The sequence below is a fragment of the Malaclemys terrapin genome, chromosome 4 (genome assembly GCF_027887155.1).
Source record: "Malaclemys terrapin pileata isolate rMalTer1 chromosome 4, rMalTer1.hap1, whole genome shotgun sequence".
Taxonomy (NCBI): domain Eukaryota; kingdom Metazoa; phylum Chordata; order Testudines; family Emydidae; genus Malaclemys; species Malaclemys terrapin.
The window spans coordinates 31,577,900-31,594,936 of record NC_071508.1 but is presented as its reverse complement, the minus strand read 5'-3'; the positions used below and the strand labels follow the sequence as shown (position 1 = coordinate 31,594,936).

Below are 17,037 nucleotides of genomic sequence, written 5' to 3'. Positions count from 1 at the left end.
CCCAAAATATCAAGGGGGCATGGGGTGAAGGGAGAAGATAGAAAATAAAAATAGAGGCAAATCTCTGGATTTAGATACCAGTAGTTGTGTCACCACAATCCAACTGGCAGCTAAAGAACTTAGCAGTGAGTTTTGTCCTCTAAGGCCCTGAGCACTGGGGAAGAGCTCCTCTCCTCCCAGAGATTATATATATGCCCTACTAGAGAAGTAGTTCTCCCCCCTTCCCACAGGAGCGAGGACTGTGGAGGACACACACTGATCAGACAGTTTGTTCACAGGGGCACTTTTCCTACAGCGTTTCTCTCTAGAAACTTTGCAGTAGAGTGGGTGTGGGCAGCGGAGGGGCCACAGACCTTTGCCTTCCATAAAGAGGACGAAGTTGGCATTGAATTTGTTGGTGGAGAGTTTCTCCTCCAGGTCAAATGTCCTCTTTCCTTCAATTTCATCATCTGAGATGCCATCATCTTCATATCGCCGCCTCATTGTGCCACGCTGTGGAGAGAACGAAGAGGAGGATGAGAACAGCTGTAGACAGTGCCAAGTAGCTAGCTAGCTGACTTCCTTTTCCAACTGTCACAATAACCCCAAATTAGACACCTGGATGCATTCCAGCTTCACAAAAAAAATCTAGCCTGTGTTTTCAGAGGGCCTCACATCGCCTGACTGGTATTACATTGGAAAGGAGCACCCCACCCTCCCAGAAAGGAGAAACAGCTATGTTAGCATGTCAACATGTTGTCCCGGTATTATTCTGGGATATCTACCACTGGCTAACTGGTGCACACATTTATTCTCCAGTCCCTTTTGCTCAGGGAAAATCATCAACTATTGTGGTCAGTTCCCTGGATGCAGGCCATGCAACAGCAAGAACAGCTAAGCAACCTCTGCCCCCACTACCAGAAAGCATGCAGCTGTAACTCCATATTTGTTCCCCCCACTGCCTATAAGTTCCCACACTTTAGGCAAGATGGGGGACAGATGGGATTAGAATCTTCACTGGCCCCAAGTGTTGACCACACCTCAACTCACAAGGAAGGGATGGGATAGTGGTTCATGTGAAGTGAGGCCAGTCAGGGCCGGCTTTAGGACCTGCAGGGCCCGATTCCGCGGTCCGGGTCTTCAGTGGCACTTCGGCGGCAGCAGCGGGGGGTCCGCTCCATGTCTTCCACGGCACTGAAGGACCCCCCGCTGCCGAAGACCCCGGAGCGGACCCCCCCCCGCCGCCGAAATGCTGCCGAAGACCCCGGAGCGGACCCTTGCCCCCCAGCCCTCCCCCCCGCCGAAATGCCACCAGAGCGGACCACCGCCGGGTGAGCCTAAGGCGCGGGGAATCAGCCAAAAGCCGGCCCTGAGGCCAGTGCCCCCTATCTCTGCCACTTTTCACCAAGAATGTTAGCTGGGCTTTACAAGCTCATCTGTATTTTGTCTTGAGGTGGGAAACCAAATTTTGTCTTTTGTACATTTAGATTCCAGCAGGCCTACCACATTATTGATTACACTGGGCATACAGAATGCAGGCACATTTTCATCTTCGGCCTTGTTGGCACAAAAGAGTAGTAACAGACAGGAAATAGGGGATACCAATATAAAGATGCTTCTGAGACCACAGTGCTCTGCGAACAGGTTTATAGCACCTGGAGCAAAGGAAGTGGGATAGGTGGTAGGCGTTGAAGCTCATCCACAGGTCCTCCAGGTTCAGATTTGACTCTCCATCCCAGCCAAAGTGGGCTGGGAAATGAGGGAGTAAAAGCAGTAACTCGCATGGGAAGAACAAACCCCAGGAGACACAAATCCCCCAGCAGGAGGCACTACCACCTCTGGACGTAGAGATGATAATCAGAAAACGTGCTTAGATCCTGAACTCAATTTGCCATTTGACTTGACTACCTTCCCCACCCCTCTCACTCTCTCTGCTGCCAGGTTCACTCTCCCCAGCTTTTCCAGTCTCCCCAGACCACATGATGCATTATAAAGCCAGATCATAAACACAAAACCAGAACATTAAGCAGCTACAACTAACTTGCCAACCATCACCCTTATCATTGTAGGTTGTATCTTTCACCCTTGCCCTTCAGTCTTGTCTATTTAGACCAGAGGTGGGCAAACTACGGCCCATGGCCACATCCGGCCCGTAGGACCCTCCTGTCCGGCCCCTGAGCTCCTGGCCCGGGAGGCTAGCCCCCAGCCCCTCCCCTGCTGTTCCCCCTCCCCCGCAGCCTCAGCTCACTGCGCTGCCAGTGAAATGCTCTGGGTGGCGGGGCTATGAGCTCCTGGGGCAGCACAGCTACAGAGCCCAGCCTGATCCGGAGCTCTATGCTGCGCGGTGGCATGGCTGGCTCCAGCCGGGCAGCGCGACTGTAGCGCCGCCAGCCACCACTGTTCCAGGCAGCACAGTAAGGGGGCGGGGTGGATAGAGGGCAGGGGAGTTCAGGGGGTTGGGAGAGGATAGGGGTCAGGGCGGGGAATAGGGGGATTGAATGGGGGTAGGGGTCCCGGGCGGTGGGGGAGTCTGAAAGGAGGGGAGGGTTGGATGGGGCGGGGGGGGGGGCAGTCGGGGCAGGGGTTCCGGGGGTGGTCAGGGGACAGGGAGAAAGGGTGGTTGAATGGGGGTAGGGGTCCAGGGGGGGGCAGTCAGGAAAGGGGGGGGCATTGGATGGGGTGGCCGGGGGGGGGCAGTCAGGAAAGGGGGGGAGTCAGGGGCAGGGGTTCCGGGGGCGGTCAGGGGACAGGAAACCGGGGGGGGGGGAGGGTTAGATGGGGCAGGGGTCCTGAAGGGGGCCATCAGGGGGCGAGAAGCAGCGGGGTGTCAAATGGGGGCAGGGGCCAGGCCATGCCTGGTCGTCTGGGGAGGCCCAGCCTCCCCTAACTGGCCCTTCATACAATTTCGGAAACCTGATGCGGCCCTCAGGCCAAAAAGTTTGCCCGCCCCTGATTTAGACAATGCTCTTTGGTACAAGGAGAATCTTAAGGCCATATCCAAATGAGGAAGTTGCACTGATTAGCTTAAGGTGCTCTTCTTAAACCAATTTAGCTAAAATGATGCAAAAGGATGTGGTTTAAGAGCGGATTACAGTAAAAGCTTTGTTACCCAGCACACTGGAGGAATGGGGGGTGCCGCTAACTCAAAAATTCCGGTTAACTAAAAAGGAGGGAGTTTGGGTGCGGGAGGGAGCTTTGGGCAGGGGGTTGGGGTGCAGGAAGGGTTTCAGGGTGCCAGATCCAAGCGGCGCTCACCTTGGGCAGCTCCCTGAAAGCGGCAACATGTCCCTGCTGCTCCTAGGCGGAGGCGCAGCCAGACAGCTCTGCGCGCTGCCTCCACCCACAAGCTGCAGAGCCAGCACTTGGGGCAGGGCAGGGGCAGTGCACAGAGACCCCGTGGCTGTTCCTCTGCCTAGGAGCAGCAGGGATATGTTGTCGCTTCCATGGAGCCATGCAGAACGTCTGCTGGCCCCACACCAACCAGACTTTTAATGGCCAGTTGAAAACTGGACACCTGGCAACCCCACTGAAGATCAGAAATGCCGATTTATAGAGCTTTCCGCTTGGTAAACTGCCAGATACACCACTTTTACTGTATTTTGACTACCTCAACTTGCAAGTAATTTACAAGCTTGATCTAAGAGCATCTTCAAAATCACTGATCAATTTATAAGGTATTTTCTACCATCCAGCCAGAGCAATTTACTCACTGATAACACCTCATTAACTTAGACTGGCTTTTATGAAAGCCAACACATTAGTATAAGCAATAGGGGTGTAGCCACCTTATCAGCAAGACATGCCACAACATGCAAATTATGAATGATGGTTTTAAAAATTACCTAGCTAAATATTCTACAACAATTTTTTTTGTTCTCAAACTTGTTTGCATAGTTTTGACGATGATTAAGCGTTCAACTCCAGTGAAAGGTAATGTCGGTCTTAGAAGCCACATTTCAAGAGCAGATTACAAACATGAACCGTATTCTTAATTCAACAAAAGTTTGATTTTTTTTATAAAATACAGTAAGATAAAGTCAGTTTACATTTAAGACCATTTTAAGACAAATTAAGACTTTAGGAAGTCTATTTTTATTATATAGTTAGCTGTGTACAAACATGGCCAAATTAGGGTCTCAATACTAACAGTTATAAATGAAGATTTCATATTGAATAATTTTAATATCGCACTTTCAAAGCCATATTTTGCACACTAGCCACTGGGAATAGCACTTACTATTATTAGCCCCAGTGAGAACACTCATAGTAGTTCCACTATTGTTTTTAATAACAATACACCTAGATGTATTTGTAGGACAAGACCAATAGGCTAAATTCCCAATGTCATCGCTGGTTTCTTGATCACCTGAAACCTTTAAAAGGCCGGGTATCTTTCTAAGAGATATGCTATAGGTCAAACAGAAGCTATGAGCTTAATGCAGATGTTACTGGGTGAGCTTCTAAGGCCTATGTTATACAGATTAGATTTGTAGATGATCATAATTGCCCCTTCTGGCCTTAAACCTTTTTTTTGGTCATGGCGGAATCCACACATACCTAATAGTTAAACACAGCAATTAAGAGTCCTATTCTATGCAACTTTGGCCCAGGATTTCGAGCTATAGCGGTACAACATCTGTGGTCTTAAGTTCAAGGCTTGGTAAGAAGTAGTATTTCAGGAGGCAAGAAACATTAGTGCCTGTATGCGGATTCAGGAAAGCTTTGCTTCAAGCCTAAATCTTCTGACCACACTAGCAGTTAATGTACTTTAGGAAGTTGTGCACCAGTGCAGCTGTACCACAGCTGAAAAAACAGGTAAGAAGCTCCTTAGTGAAGACAAGGCCAGAGCTACACTACTGCACAGCAAAGTGTTGTGCTTTTTTGCACAAGTCTTAAAATGTTTAGAAATGCAACTCCCCTGTAAGCGAGAAGCCCTGTGATCCCACCTCCCAGCTGCGGTAAGCCTCCCATCAGGAGGGTATGCTAGGATTTGACAGTAGTCAGAAGAAGCAATAGTGACTGGCTTACCACATTGTGTTCATTGCAAGATGCACACTTGCAGCGTGCCACCTCCTGCAAGATGGAAGTGAAAGAGACCAGCTCCTTTTAACCCCTTGGGATCTGGCTCTTGTCCCCTGGGAGGGTCAAAAAGAGGAAAGCCCCAGATCAAGAAGTGAAGCGTTATCCTAGTCTGTAACCGTATCACTGGAAAACAAGTTCTGAGACTATTATACACCCTCCCCACCTCCAATGCAAATATAACGATACATCTCTACAATGGAAATCTGGATCCTGCCACTGAATCAGGATTGACACAGCATCTCATTTCCCCCCCAAGGATTTATTTTACAGTTCTGTCCCTACCCCTGCCATTTGCACAAGCTAAGGGAGGGAATGATTTGCCAGGATCCTTATAAAAATGAGACTTTCCTGAAAAACCAGAACGTTAGTCACTCTACATAGCAGGGGTGAAGCAGGCAAGGGAAGTATCTATAGTCTGGCAGCCACACAGAACCAAAACCCAGTCCAGACACTGGAAGTTTCATTTCTGCTCACTTGCTAGGAAAGCTGCACAGCTATAGATTTTAAGGATACAGACTGGGGCACACCCAGCCTAAAACTGAAAGTGAAAAAACTGGGACAGCGTTATTTGTCAGACAACCACACTGGCGATCTGGAGTGGTATTTTAAAATAATTCCTAGGCTGAAGAGAAAGTGTAAGGGTGTTAAAGAAGTCTTTCACAGTTATGTTTAAAGGTTCCTTGTGTCAGCAGGCAAATCAGTTAGACTTGATGCTTTCCCCTTCTTTATGATATTAAAGAAAACCCAAAGGTTCTCTTCTGGTTGTTGCATTAGAAATTGAGGTCCTATCTATAGTAGGAAATTTTAGAAATAGCACCCTGTGGCAATCACAACAGTTCAGCTGCACCAGTGGAAACTGAGCAAACTTCAGCGGCTTCCGGTGATTTTACCACTGTGTTGGAATGAACCTGCTTGTGAGGGGGTTTAACTAAGCATATTTTTGTGTTAGTGGTTTCTCCCTTATTAATAGACTACAGGGAAGCTGACTACACACAAAGTACTGTCAAATATCCTGTCAGAAAACAGTCTTCCCCCCCCAGCATTACTTTTTACTTACATGTAACACGTAAGGTTACTATAACAATACTTGACAGTATCCCTTTAAATACAGAAACTGAAGAGACTACCAGTTCCAGCATGCAATGCTCTATCTTAATCTGAATAGAAGATGTGCATATTGAAGCATACAGCATGCTAGGCTTGATAGTCTATCGGCCACACTCACATATAGAACAGGAGGGTGGAGGCAAACTGCAGTGTCAGACTGTGGGCTGCACTGGGCTTGCACTCTGCCCAACTCCAGATACATCACTAGTCCCAGATTACTGAAATGCCCACTTCAAATGCTTTGGAAAGAGATCTCATTCTTGCGATGCAGTTACTGGTACAAACTGACAAACATTAAAAAGGCACAGGGGCATCTGTGTTGGGAAAAACAGGCTTCTTGCAAACAAGTCCCAACAGAAGGAAAATCTGGTTGCCATGCCAGAAAGAAGGGTGTTTCAGGGCTTCCAAGCTAAAGCTATACAAATGTAGGTAATAAAATGAGCTTGACCTGAGGCATATCAAGTCAGATCTGAGCCTTTTGCCACAAGAGGCAGAGGCTGAAATTCAACTTTGCTCGCAAGTGACATGACTGGCTACATGAGTTTAGTTTCTGAATCAGTCTGCAGCAACAAGCACAGCTATTTAAGATAACTAGCAACCATTGCTCAAGGACAGCAAAGGATTGGAAAAGCAGGGAGTGCTGCAGTACAACAGGAGACCTGCATGTGAGTAAATAATTGAAGGTTACTTGTAATGGGAAGTTCTTTGAGATTTGTGGCCCTTATCTGTATTCTATATGTGGATATGCAAGCGCATCACGTGCCTGAGACCGGAAAAATCTAGCAAATAGTGTCTGTTGATTCACACTTGTGCCCTGGATCTCCTCATGCTCAGCACTGAGAGCACAAGGGGAGGTGCAGACCGACCCACCTCTCCAGGTCCTTCTCTACCATGAATCCAGTCATGATCTGAAGCAGAGGGGCAGGAGGATGGGTAGCAGAATAGAGAGAGAGACCATACCCCCCAAAAAACTCCCAGTTACAGGCACGTAACCTCCATTTCTTCTTTGAGTGCTGGTCCCCCTAGTTATTCCATGTATGGGTGGCTGGAAAGCAGTACTCAAATAGGAAGAGGGGAGTGCAAGGATGCCAGCCATACAGATGTTTGTAACATTGCCATTCCAAAGGCTGCATCAGGAGAAGAGGCTTGAACCAAAGTGCAATGCTTAGTGAAAGCATGAATGGAATTCCAGGTTGCTCCTGTACAAATGTCCAGCATAGGCACTTCCTGAAGTGTTGCTACTGAGGTCACCTGTGCTCTAGTTGGGTTCTGCAGACTATGTGTAAGATTTCCAAAGTGGTCCACACCTCCATTCAAAATTTCTGTAGGGGTCCACAAATGAAAAAAGGTTGAAAAACACTGCTCTAGTGGAAAGGTCCCTCACCTGGTCCAAGGGAGGGAGATTACCCAACTGATAGCAAAGGAACATACAGTCAGAAACCAAACTTAATCTTGGAGCAGATATTACTTGTCCCACTGCTTGCTCTCCCATAGCAAAAATTATTCAGGTGATTTTCTAAACAGTTTTGTTCTTTGCAGGTAGAATGCGAATGCTCATCTGATGTTGAGAGAATGAAGTCTGTTCTCCTCACTTGAGGCATGAGGCTTCAGGGAAGATACCAGTGAGTTGACTGGTTTATGTGGAACTTGAAAGTTACCTTCAGGACGAATTTCAGGTGGAGGCAAATGGATTCCTTCTCTTTATGAAATGCACTGTATGTCGGGTCATCCACGAGGGCATCCAGCTCACCTACCCTTCTGGCTGATGTAAATGGTGACCAAGAAGGTGACCTTCAAAAGACAGGTGGGACATGGAGCACATGGGCAATAGTCTGAAAGTACGACATCGAGGTTCTACTGTGGTAGTGGGTTCACTACTGGTGGGAAGTCAGTCTTACTCTTTAGGAATCTGGCTGTTACTGGATGAGTAAAAGCAGAATAGCCATCTACTGGAGGAGGGAAATACACTGATTGTTGCTAAGTGAAGCTGCAGTGACCTAATAAAAAGACCCAACATCTTGAGAGCGAGGAGGTAGTCTAAAATAGCAGGAATACCTACTGCCCTTGATAACTGACTCTGTTGCAACAGGTAAACACACACCTCAATTTGGCTAGATAACATTTTCTGGCAGAGAGAAAAGGTAGGTGAAGTAATATCTTCTATTGGACCTACTTCTGTTGGTGAAAGAAGCAGGCTTTTGAACTACATAGAGCTCTTCTTCAGATCTGTGAAACCTGAATATCTTTCTCACACCTGAAGAATAGCTCCATGTAGCTCAATAGCTTGCCTCTTTCAACAACGGAAGTTGGTCCAACAAAAGATATTACTCACCCACCTTGTTTTCCTAACACCCTATGACCAACACGGCTACAACATTGCAAACAACATTTTCTGGTAGTCTTTCCTGCTGTAATTAAGAAGAGTTTGAATGGCCACCAAACACGAACACTCTTGATATTAGGATGGGCGTCAGACCTAGCTGTGAGTGAAAAGAGTTGGGTTGGGATGTCTGATTCCATGGCTCTTGAGTTAGCAGGTCTGATAAGGACGGAATGCAGATGGGTTAACAGGTTGACATTTGTAGAAAGTCTGGAAATCAGCATTGTCTGTGCCAATAGGGTGCACTGAGAATGACTCATGCTTCATGGTGACTAATCATCCATAGAACCTGGGGTCGTAGTGGGATGGAAGGGAAAGCATACTTCAAGTGGCCTGTCCAGTACGGTAGAAGAGCATTGCCCCTGGAGTCCTGAACCCATTCTGCTCTGAAATAATAGAAGTTAACTTCTTGTTCATGAACAGGTCCAAGATGATGTACTACACTGAGTGAATAGATTATTCAGCACTGAATTCTGCAACTCCCACTCGTGATCCATGGCAAAATGCCTGATGAGATTGTCTCCAATCAGTTCTGAGTGCCTGGGAGGTATGTCAAAGAAATTGAGGTGGCTCTGGATACACCTGTGCCATTAGTTGCTCATCTCTATGCACATTGGGAGGGATTTTTCCCCTTTGTTTACACAGAAAATGACTGTCATGTTCCTTATATTATCCCGACATATCCAGATCATGTGAATGGGAGGAATGCATTGTAGGCCTGTCTGACTGCTCTGAGATTGATATGCATCATGGCCTCCAAAGGTATCCAAGTACCTTGTGCTGTATGACTACCAATCCAGGTTCCCCAGCCTGTGAAGGATGCATCTGTGATTACTGTCATATCAGGTGTGGGAACTAGGACAGGGACTCCAATGCCCAAGAGTTCTGGGTTTGTCCACCTGGTGAGTGAAGCCTTGACACTGGACAAGGATTGTCACGACAAAGTTCATGCTGTGTCTGGCATATACACCAACTGGAGCCAAGGTTGCAGACAAAGGAGATGTAGCCCGGTGAATGGCTTTATGTAGGTACAGGTGGCCATGTGGCATAGCCAGGAAAGACAGGCCCAGACTGTTATCCAGGGTTTGTGAGTTACTTGGTTTATCAGACTACTCATGGCATGGAATCTATTTGCACAGAGGTAGGCCCTTGTTGCTATTGAGTCCCGGGTAGTCCCTATGCTGCATGGGAGTGAGAGTAGACTTTTCCACGCTTACTTGGGCCTGGTCTACACTACGAGTTTAGGTCGACTTTAGCAGCGTTAAATCAAATTAAGCCTGGACACATTCACACGACAAAGACCTTTCTTTCGACTTAAGGGGCCCTTTAAACTGGTTTCTTTACTCCACCTCCGACGAGGGGATTGGCGATAAAATCGGCCTTAGCAGGTCGGAATTGGGGTAGTGTGGACGGAATTCGACATTATTGGCCTCCGTGAGCTATCCCACAGTGCTTCATTGTGACCGCTCTGGACAGCACTCTCAACTCAGATGCACTGACCAGGTAGACAGGAAAAGCCCCACGAACGTTTAAATTTCATTTCCTGTTTGCCCAGTGTGGAGAGCACAGGTGACCACGCAGAGCTCATCAGCACAGGTAACCGTGATGGAGTCCCAGGATCGCAAAAGAGCTCCAGCATGGACCGAACGGGAGATAAGAGATCTGCTCGCCATACGAGGAGATGAATCAGTGCTAGCTGAACTCCGAAGCAGTAAAAGAAATGGCAAAATATTAGAAAAGGTCTCCAAGGCCATGAAGGACAGAGGCCATAACAGGGACGCACAGCAGTGCTGCGTGAAAATTAAGGAGCTAAGGCAAGCCTACCACAAAGCCAGAGAGGCAAACGGAAGGTCTGGGGCACAGCCGCAAATATGCCGCTTCTACGCGGAGCTGCATGCCATGCTAGGGGGTGCAGCCACCACTACCCCAACCGTGTGCTATGACTCCTTCACTGGAGAAACACACAGGGAAGAGGGTTCGGAGTATGAGGAAGAGGAGGATGAAGATAATGTGGATAGCTCACAGCAGCAAGGAAGCGGAGAAACCGGTTTCCCCAACAGCCAGGATATGTTTATCACCCTGGACCTGGAGCCAGTAACCCCCGAACTCACCCAAGGCATGCTCCCAGACCCTGAGGGCACACCGGGGACCTCTGGTGACTGTACCTTTGTAAATATTACACATGGTTTAAAAGCAAGCGTGTTTAACGATTATTGATTAATTTGCCCTGGCAATCGCGGCCAGTACAGCTACTGGAAAAGTCTGTTAACGTGTATGGGGATGGAGCGGAAATCCTCCAGGGACATCTCCAGAAAGCTCTCCTTCATGTACTCCCAAAGCCTTTGCAAAAGGTTTCTGGGGAGGGCTGCCTTATCTCGTCTGCCATGGTAGGACACTTTACCACACCAGGCCAGTAGCACGTAGTCTGGAATCATTGCATAACAAAGCATGGCAGCGTATGGTCCCGGTGTTTGCTGGCACGCAGACAACATCCATTCCTTATCGCTCTTTGTTATCCTCAGGAGAGTGATATCATTCACGGTCACCTGGTTGAAATGGGGCGATTTTATTAAGGGGACATTCAGAGGTGCCCATTCCTGCTCGGCTGAACAGAAATGTTCCCCGCTGTTAGCCATGCGGTGGGGGGGAGGGGTGAAGTGACCATCCCAGAGAATTGGGTGTGGGGGGGAGGGGGGTTAGTTGGGTTTGTGCTGCATGTTAACCCAGGAACCGCAGCCCCTCCTTTTACATTGCAAACCCATTTTAAATGGCCAACCCAACGGGTGCTTAGTATGGGAAATGAGGGCGCTACTGTTTGAAACCATTCCCACATGTTAAGAAGGTGAAAAAAGCCAAAAGACTGTGGCTTACCATGGCTGCCTGCAAGCCAAAATCTGTTGCCTGGCACTGCGTGAGTGATCTCTCACACCAAACCTGCAGGCCCTCAATATAAGAGGAAAAATGCGACCTTGTAACGAAAGCACATGTGCTGTGTAATGTGAACATCAAAATTTAACGTGACAGAGTATACCTATTGTTCTCTAAAATGTGTCTTTTTTAACCACCTCTCCCTTCTCCTCCACCAGCTGCAAATGTTTCTCCTTCACAGAGGCTAGTGAAGATTAGAAGGAGAAAACGGCGGACTCGGGATGACATGTTCACGGAGCTCCAGATGTCCTCCCATGCTGAAAGAGCACAGCAGAATGCGTGGAGGCAGTCAATGTCAGACTACAGAAAAGTACAGTATGAACAAGAGGAGAGGTGGCGGGCTGAATCGTGGGATGAACGGAGCAAGTGGCGGGCTGAAGATGATAGGTGGCGTCAGCTTGCAGACAGAAGTCAATGCTCCGGTTGCTGGAGCATCAAACTAGTATGCTCCAGCTTATGGTTGAGCTGCAGGAAATGCAGCAGGAGCAGAGACCGCCACTACAGCCCCTGTGTAACCAACAGCCCTCCTCCCGAAGTTCCATAGCCTCCTCACCCAGACGCCCAAGAACACGGTGGGGGGGGCCCCTCCGGCCACCCAGTCACTCCACCCCAGATGATTGCCCGAGCATCAGAAGGCTGGCCTTCAATAAGAGTTAAAGTTTTAAACTGCAGTGTGTCCTTTTCCTTCCCTCCTCCCCCACCCATCCCGGGCTACCTTGGCAATAACCCCCCAGTTGTGTGATGAATTAATAAAGAATGCATGAACGTGAAGTAACAATGACTTTATTGCCTCTGCAAGCGGTGCTCAAAGCGGGGAGGGGAAGGTGGGGTGGTTGGTTTACAGTGAAGTAGAGTGAACCGGGTGGGGTGTAGGGGTGGAGGGTTCATCAAGGAGAAACAAAGAAGTTTCACACCATAGCCTGGCCAGTCACAAAACTCGTTTTGAAAGCTTCTCTGATGCGCACCACGCCCTGCTTGCCCCATTGCAGCAAAGCCATCCACTATGGCCTGCACGTTTCCCAGAGTCACTACCCTTGATATCAGCAGGTCTTTCATTGCCCTGGCAACTTGGATCACAGCAGCCCCCACAGTAGATTTGCCCACTCCAAATTGATTCCCGACTGACCGGTAGCTGTCTGGCGTTGCAAGCTTCCACAGGGCTATCGCCACTCGCTTCTCAACTGCGAGGGCTGCTCTCATCCTGGTATTCTGGCGCTTCAGGGCAGGGGAAGGCAAGTCACAAAGTTCCATGAAAGTGCCCTTACGCATGCAAAAGTTTTGCAGCCACTGGGAATCGTCCCACACCTGCAGCACGATGCGGTCCCACCAGTCTGTGCTTGTTTCCCGGGCCCAGAATCGGCGTTCCACGGCATGAACCTGCCCCAGTAACACCATGCTTTGCACATTGCTGGGGCCTGTACTTTGTGAGAGGTCTATGTCCATACCAATTTCCTCATCACTCTCGTCGCTGCGCTGCAATCGCCTCCTCGGCTGGTCCTGGTTTTGCTTTGGCATGTCCTGGCTCTGCATATACTCCAGGACAATGCACGTGGTGTTCATAGTGTTCATAATTGCCGCGGTGATCTGAGCAGGCTCTATGATCCCAGTGCTATGGCGTCTGGTCTGAAGAAAGGCGCGAAACTAGTATCTGACGGAGGGAGGGAGGGAGGGACGAGGCGAGTGACGACATGGCGTACAGGGAATTAAAATCAACAAAGGTGGCTGTGCATCAGGGAGAAACACAAACAACTGTCACACAGAATGGCCCCCCCAAAGATTAAACTCAAAACCCTGGGTTTAGCAGGCCGTTGATTTCATGGAGGGAGGGGGAAGCAAATGAATATAGAACAAATCTATTTTTTACATCTTAAGCTGGCAGATGACGGTGCAGCATGACTGATAGCCCTTGGCATCTTCTGGGTGCTTGGCAGAAAATACTGGGCGCTTGGCAGAAAATAGCATACTACGACTGATAGCCATCATCGTCGAGACTGTTCGATAGGACTGAGCATGTCTGCCCAGGTGCCCATGATTGACAGCCACTGCAGTACGACGACGACGGATATCAATCGTAATATACCATCTTCTACCCAAAGGCAAGGGGCTGCTGTTGTGTGCAATGCAGCCCCATGTCTGCCAGCCCCACGTCTGCCAGCACCCAGATAGCCGATGAAGGCTACCAGTCATACTGCACCGTCTACTGCCAAAAGGCAATTAGCTGCTGCTGTGTAGCAATGCAGTACCACGTCTGCCGGCACCCAGAGGACATATGGTGACGGTGAGCTGAGCTGAGTGGGCTCCATGCTTGGCGTGGCATGTTGTCTGCACAGGTAACCCAGGTAAAAAGGCGCGAATCGATTGTCTGCCGTTGCTCTGACGGAGGGGGAGGTGCCTGACGACACGTACCCAGAACCCCCCGCGACACTGTTTTGCATCATTCAGGCATTGGGATCTCAACCCAGAATTCCACTGGGCAGCGGAGACTGCGGGAACTGTGGGATAGCTACCCATAGTGCAACTCTCCGGAAGTGGACGCTAGCCTCGGTACTGTGGACGCGGTCCGCCGACTTCATGCACTTAGAGCATTTTATGTGGGGACACACACACAATCGGCTGTATACAATCGATCTCTATAAAACCGGCGTCTATAAATTCGACCTAATTTCGTAGTGTAGACATATCCTTGGATTACCAAGGATACCAGAAGGTGGAACAAGGAAAAGCTGCCAACTCAACTTCCAGTTTAGATCTACCTACTAGAAACCTGTTGTCCAAGTATCAGAAGACTGTATAGCCATTTCATCTCATTTGTGCTGACACCAGTGATAAGATAAGACCTTCACGAAGACCCTGGTGGTGGTGTTGCCAGCCCAAATGGGATGCCATGAACTGGTAGTGTTCCTGTCCTACCAGAAGGCTGATGTGTGCCAGGTGAACATCCACACAAAGGTAAGTATCTTTCACGTCCAGAGCTGCAAATCATGTGTGTGTCCCCCAGCCCCGCTAGGAGGGAATTATGGATGACCATGTAAACATGTGCAATCTTAATTTACAAATAAAAATATTTGTATTTATAGCTGATGTAGGTCAAAAATTAACCTCCATCCTCCCTTCTTGTAAACTACAAAACAGTTAAGAAGAACACTCTCCCTTGATGCTGAGGTGGCACTTGCTCTATAGCTCCTTGTTTGAGGAGAGAGTCCGCCTACTGTCAAAGGATCTCCTTCTGAGAGTAGTCCCTGAAGAGGAACTGGGAATCGGGTTTTGAAGGAGATGGGGAAAGGAACTCTGTGTAGCCAAAATGGATGATATCTAGTACCCACTTGTCCATTATTATAGCCCTCTACAGTTGTGTGCAAAGTACATTAGGAGACCAAAGTGGACTTTGGAAACAGGTGAGGATGGCATCATTATTAGTTTGCAACTCTTGAGGCTCCCAACAAAAGGTAACATTTAGCTGGTGGATGAGGTTGAGTGACTGTCATTGAGGTGGATGGGGCTGCATACCTAGGTCTCCGATCCTTTGATGCTTGTGTGGGTTCATATGGTTATTGGTGGTACAAATGCTGTGGAAAAGGCCTTGGCTTATATACCTGTTTAGAATGCTTCCTCTTTGGGGCCAGGGTATAAAATGCTGAGGGAGCAGAAGGACTGTCTGAAAGTCTTTTAATGAGTGCAAAGACTTTTCTGTTCTCATTAGATAAAATGGTTTCTTTTGGGGAAAAGCATTCAATGGTGTTCTGAACTTCTCTGGGGAACCCCAAAGAATGAAGCCCAAACTCTTGCCATATTACTATTGCAGTCGCATCCATTGCAGCTTGCAGTGAGGTTTTAGCCACGAGTCTACTTTTGTCAACAAGGGCTTGGAATTAAATCCTATCCTCCTTGGAGAGACTTATCTTTGAACTCCAGGAATTTTAAGTAGATCATAAAATCATATTTTGCTAACAGGGCCTAGTAGTTAAGAGTGTCTGAATTGGAGGCTGATAAATGTAAATACTTTCTTCCCCAGAAGGTCCAGGCATTCAGCTTCCTTGTCAGTAAGGTATTAGGGTATTGTGCCTGGATATTTCCATGGCTACTTGTACTACTAGGAAGGTGGGGGCAGGGTGGGTGAACAAGAATTCTGTCCCTTTCTCAGGCACAAAGTAATGTTTCTCAGCTCTTCCTCTGAGGTGGGGTACACATTGCCAGTGTATGCCATACCATGCTAGCTGGTTTCATAATGGCCTCATTCACCAGGAGAGCTACCTGATTGGGTCCGGTGGGCTCCAGGCTATCCAAGGGTTTGTGCCACATATTTTGAACTTCTTCTGATGGAATCTGAAGTTTTGTCATCCTCCACAATAGTTCCTGGTATTACCCAGGGTGATCAGGTGGGAAAGGTGAAGACGGGGCAAATAATACACCTGTCTGCACCGGCAGACCCAACTAACTCATCCTCCTCTACATACTCCTGCAGAGCCAGTTGCTGTTCATTAGGAGTAGAGGGATGGTGTGACTCTCTGGTAGAGTTCACAGATCTGGGGTGTCATGCATTAGGAGCCCAATAGGACAAGTTATGAAGGGTCAAAAGCTGGCTTGGGAGGATGCCCAAAGCACTGCGTACCAGTGATGTCTTGGAGGGTAACCCTGCTTGTGAAAAGGACTGGTCCAAGAAACTCTGAAGGCCCTGTCTGGACTAACCACTTTCCCAACCCAGGGAGATAGTTCGTCCTAAACATCATATTCAGCCAACAAAAACGGCAGTTCTGGCTCCATCGGCAATACTGTCAGTGCTGGTGGGAGGAAGCTCTGGCTCGTGGCCAGACTAGGGGAGTAACTCCCTTTCCTTGAAGTGATATGCTTTTTCTGGGCTCAAAACGTCCCTCAGAAGCACTGAGTATGAAAGTAAAGGAGAGTGTGGGTTCAGGAGGGTAAAAATGTTCTTTGGGGTAGTACTTGTCTCAGTCCGTCCCAGAGTATGAGGGGTCCTGGTTGTCGATTCCACCAGATCCAGTGCTGCGACACTTAATGGTTCTTCACCGGATCAGGCCAGTACCACGGGGGGGGAAGAGCGGAACGCGAGAGAGGGAGTCTTGTCTGGAGCTCTTCATCAGTACCAGCAGATGTTGATCCTTCAGCTTTGCTCCTGCACGCTTTCCCTTTGTGATCAGGAAGTTTAGGCAGACCTAAGTCCTTGGAACCTGCACGGGAAGACTCACCCGACTTGGATGGAGTTGGGGAAGGATCTCTTCTCCTGTAAGCAGAATTAGAGGGGGGATCTGTTTTTATGTCTATGAGAGAGTGCCACTTACTCTCATGAGAGGCCTGAGACAGTGGGTTTTTAGATTTATCTGATCCTACTTCTGCTCGAGAACTGTGGATAATGTACAGGGGGTCTCCCCAGCCTGGATCTGGCTGGGGTCTCCCGGCTTTCTCCATGAGGTGCTTCCTCAGTTGAAGTTCTCGTCCCTCTAGGGCAGTGGTTCTCAACCATGGGTCACAAGTGCAGGGCCGGTGTTAGGGTGTGGCAAGCAGGGCAATTACCCAGGAAGCCACACAAAGCTAAGTTACATGCT

The 17,037-nt window shown here is 48.6% G+C and overlaps 1 protein-coding gene across 3 annotated transcripts in view; it reads right to left on the bottom strand.

The window, feature by feature from the left end:
- Nucleotides 1-17,037, bottom strand: part of KDM2A (lysine demethylase 2A) — an 85,513-nt gene that overhangs the window by 39,668 nt on the left and 28,808 nt on the right. For 2 of the 3 annotated variants that reach the window (XM_054025718.1, XM_054025719.1), the window contains exon 4: nt 354-492. In XM_054025718.1, coding sequence (XP_053881693.1) covers nt 354-492 — 139 coding nt within the window. Of the gene's footprint in view, nt 1-353; nt 493-5,007; nt 5,073-17,037 lie in introns of those variants that run through there. The other variant, XM_054025720.1, reaches the window with a different exon arrangement.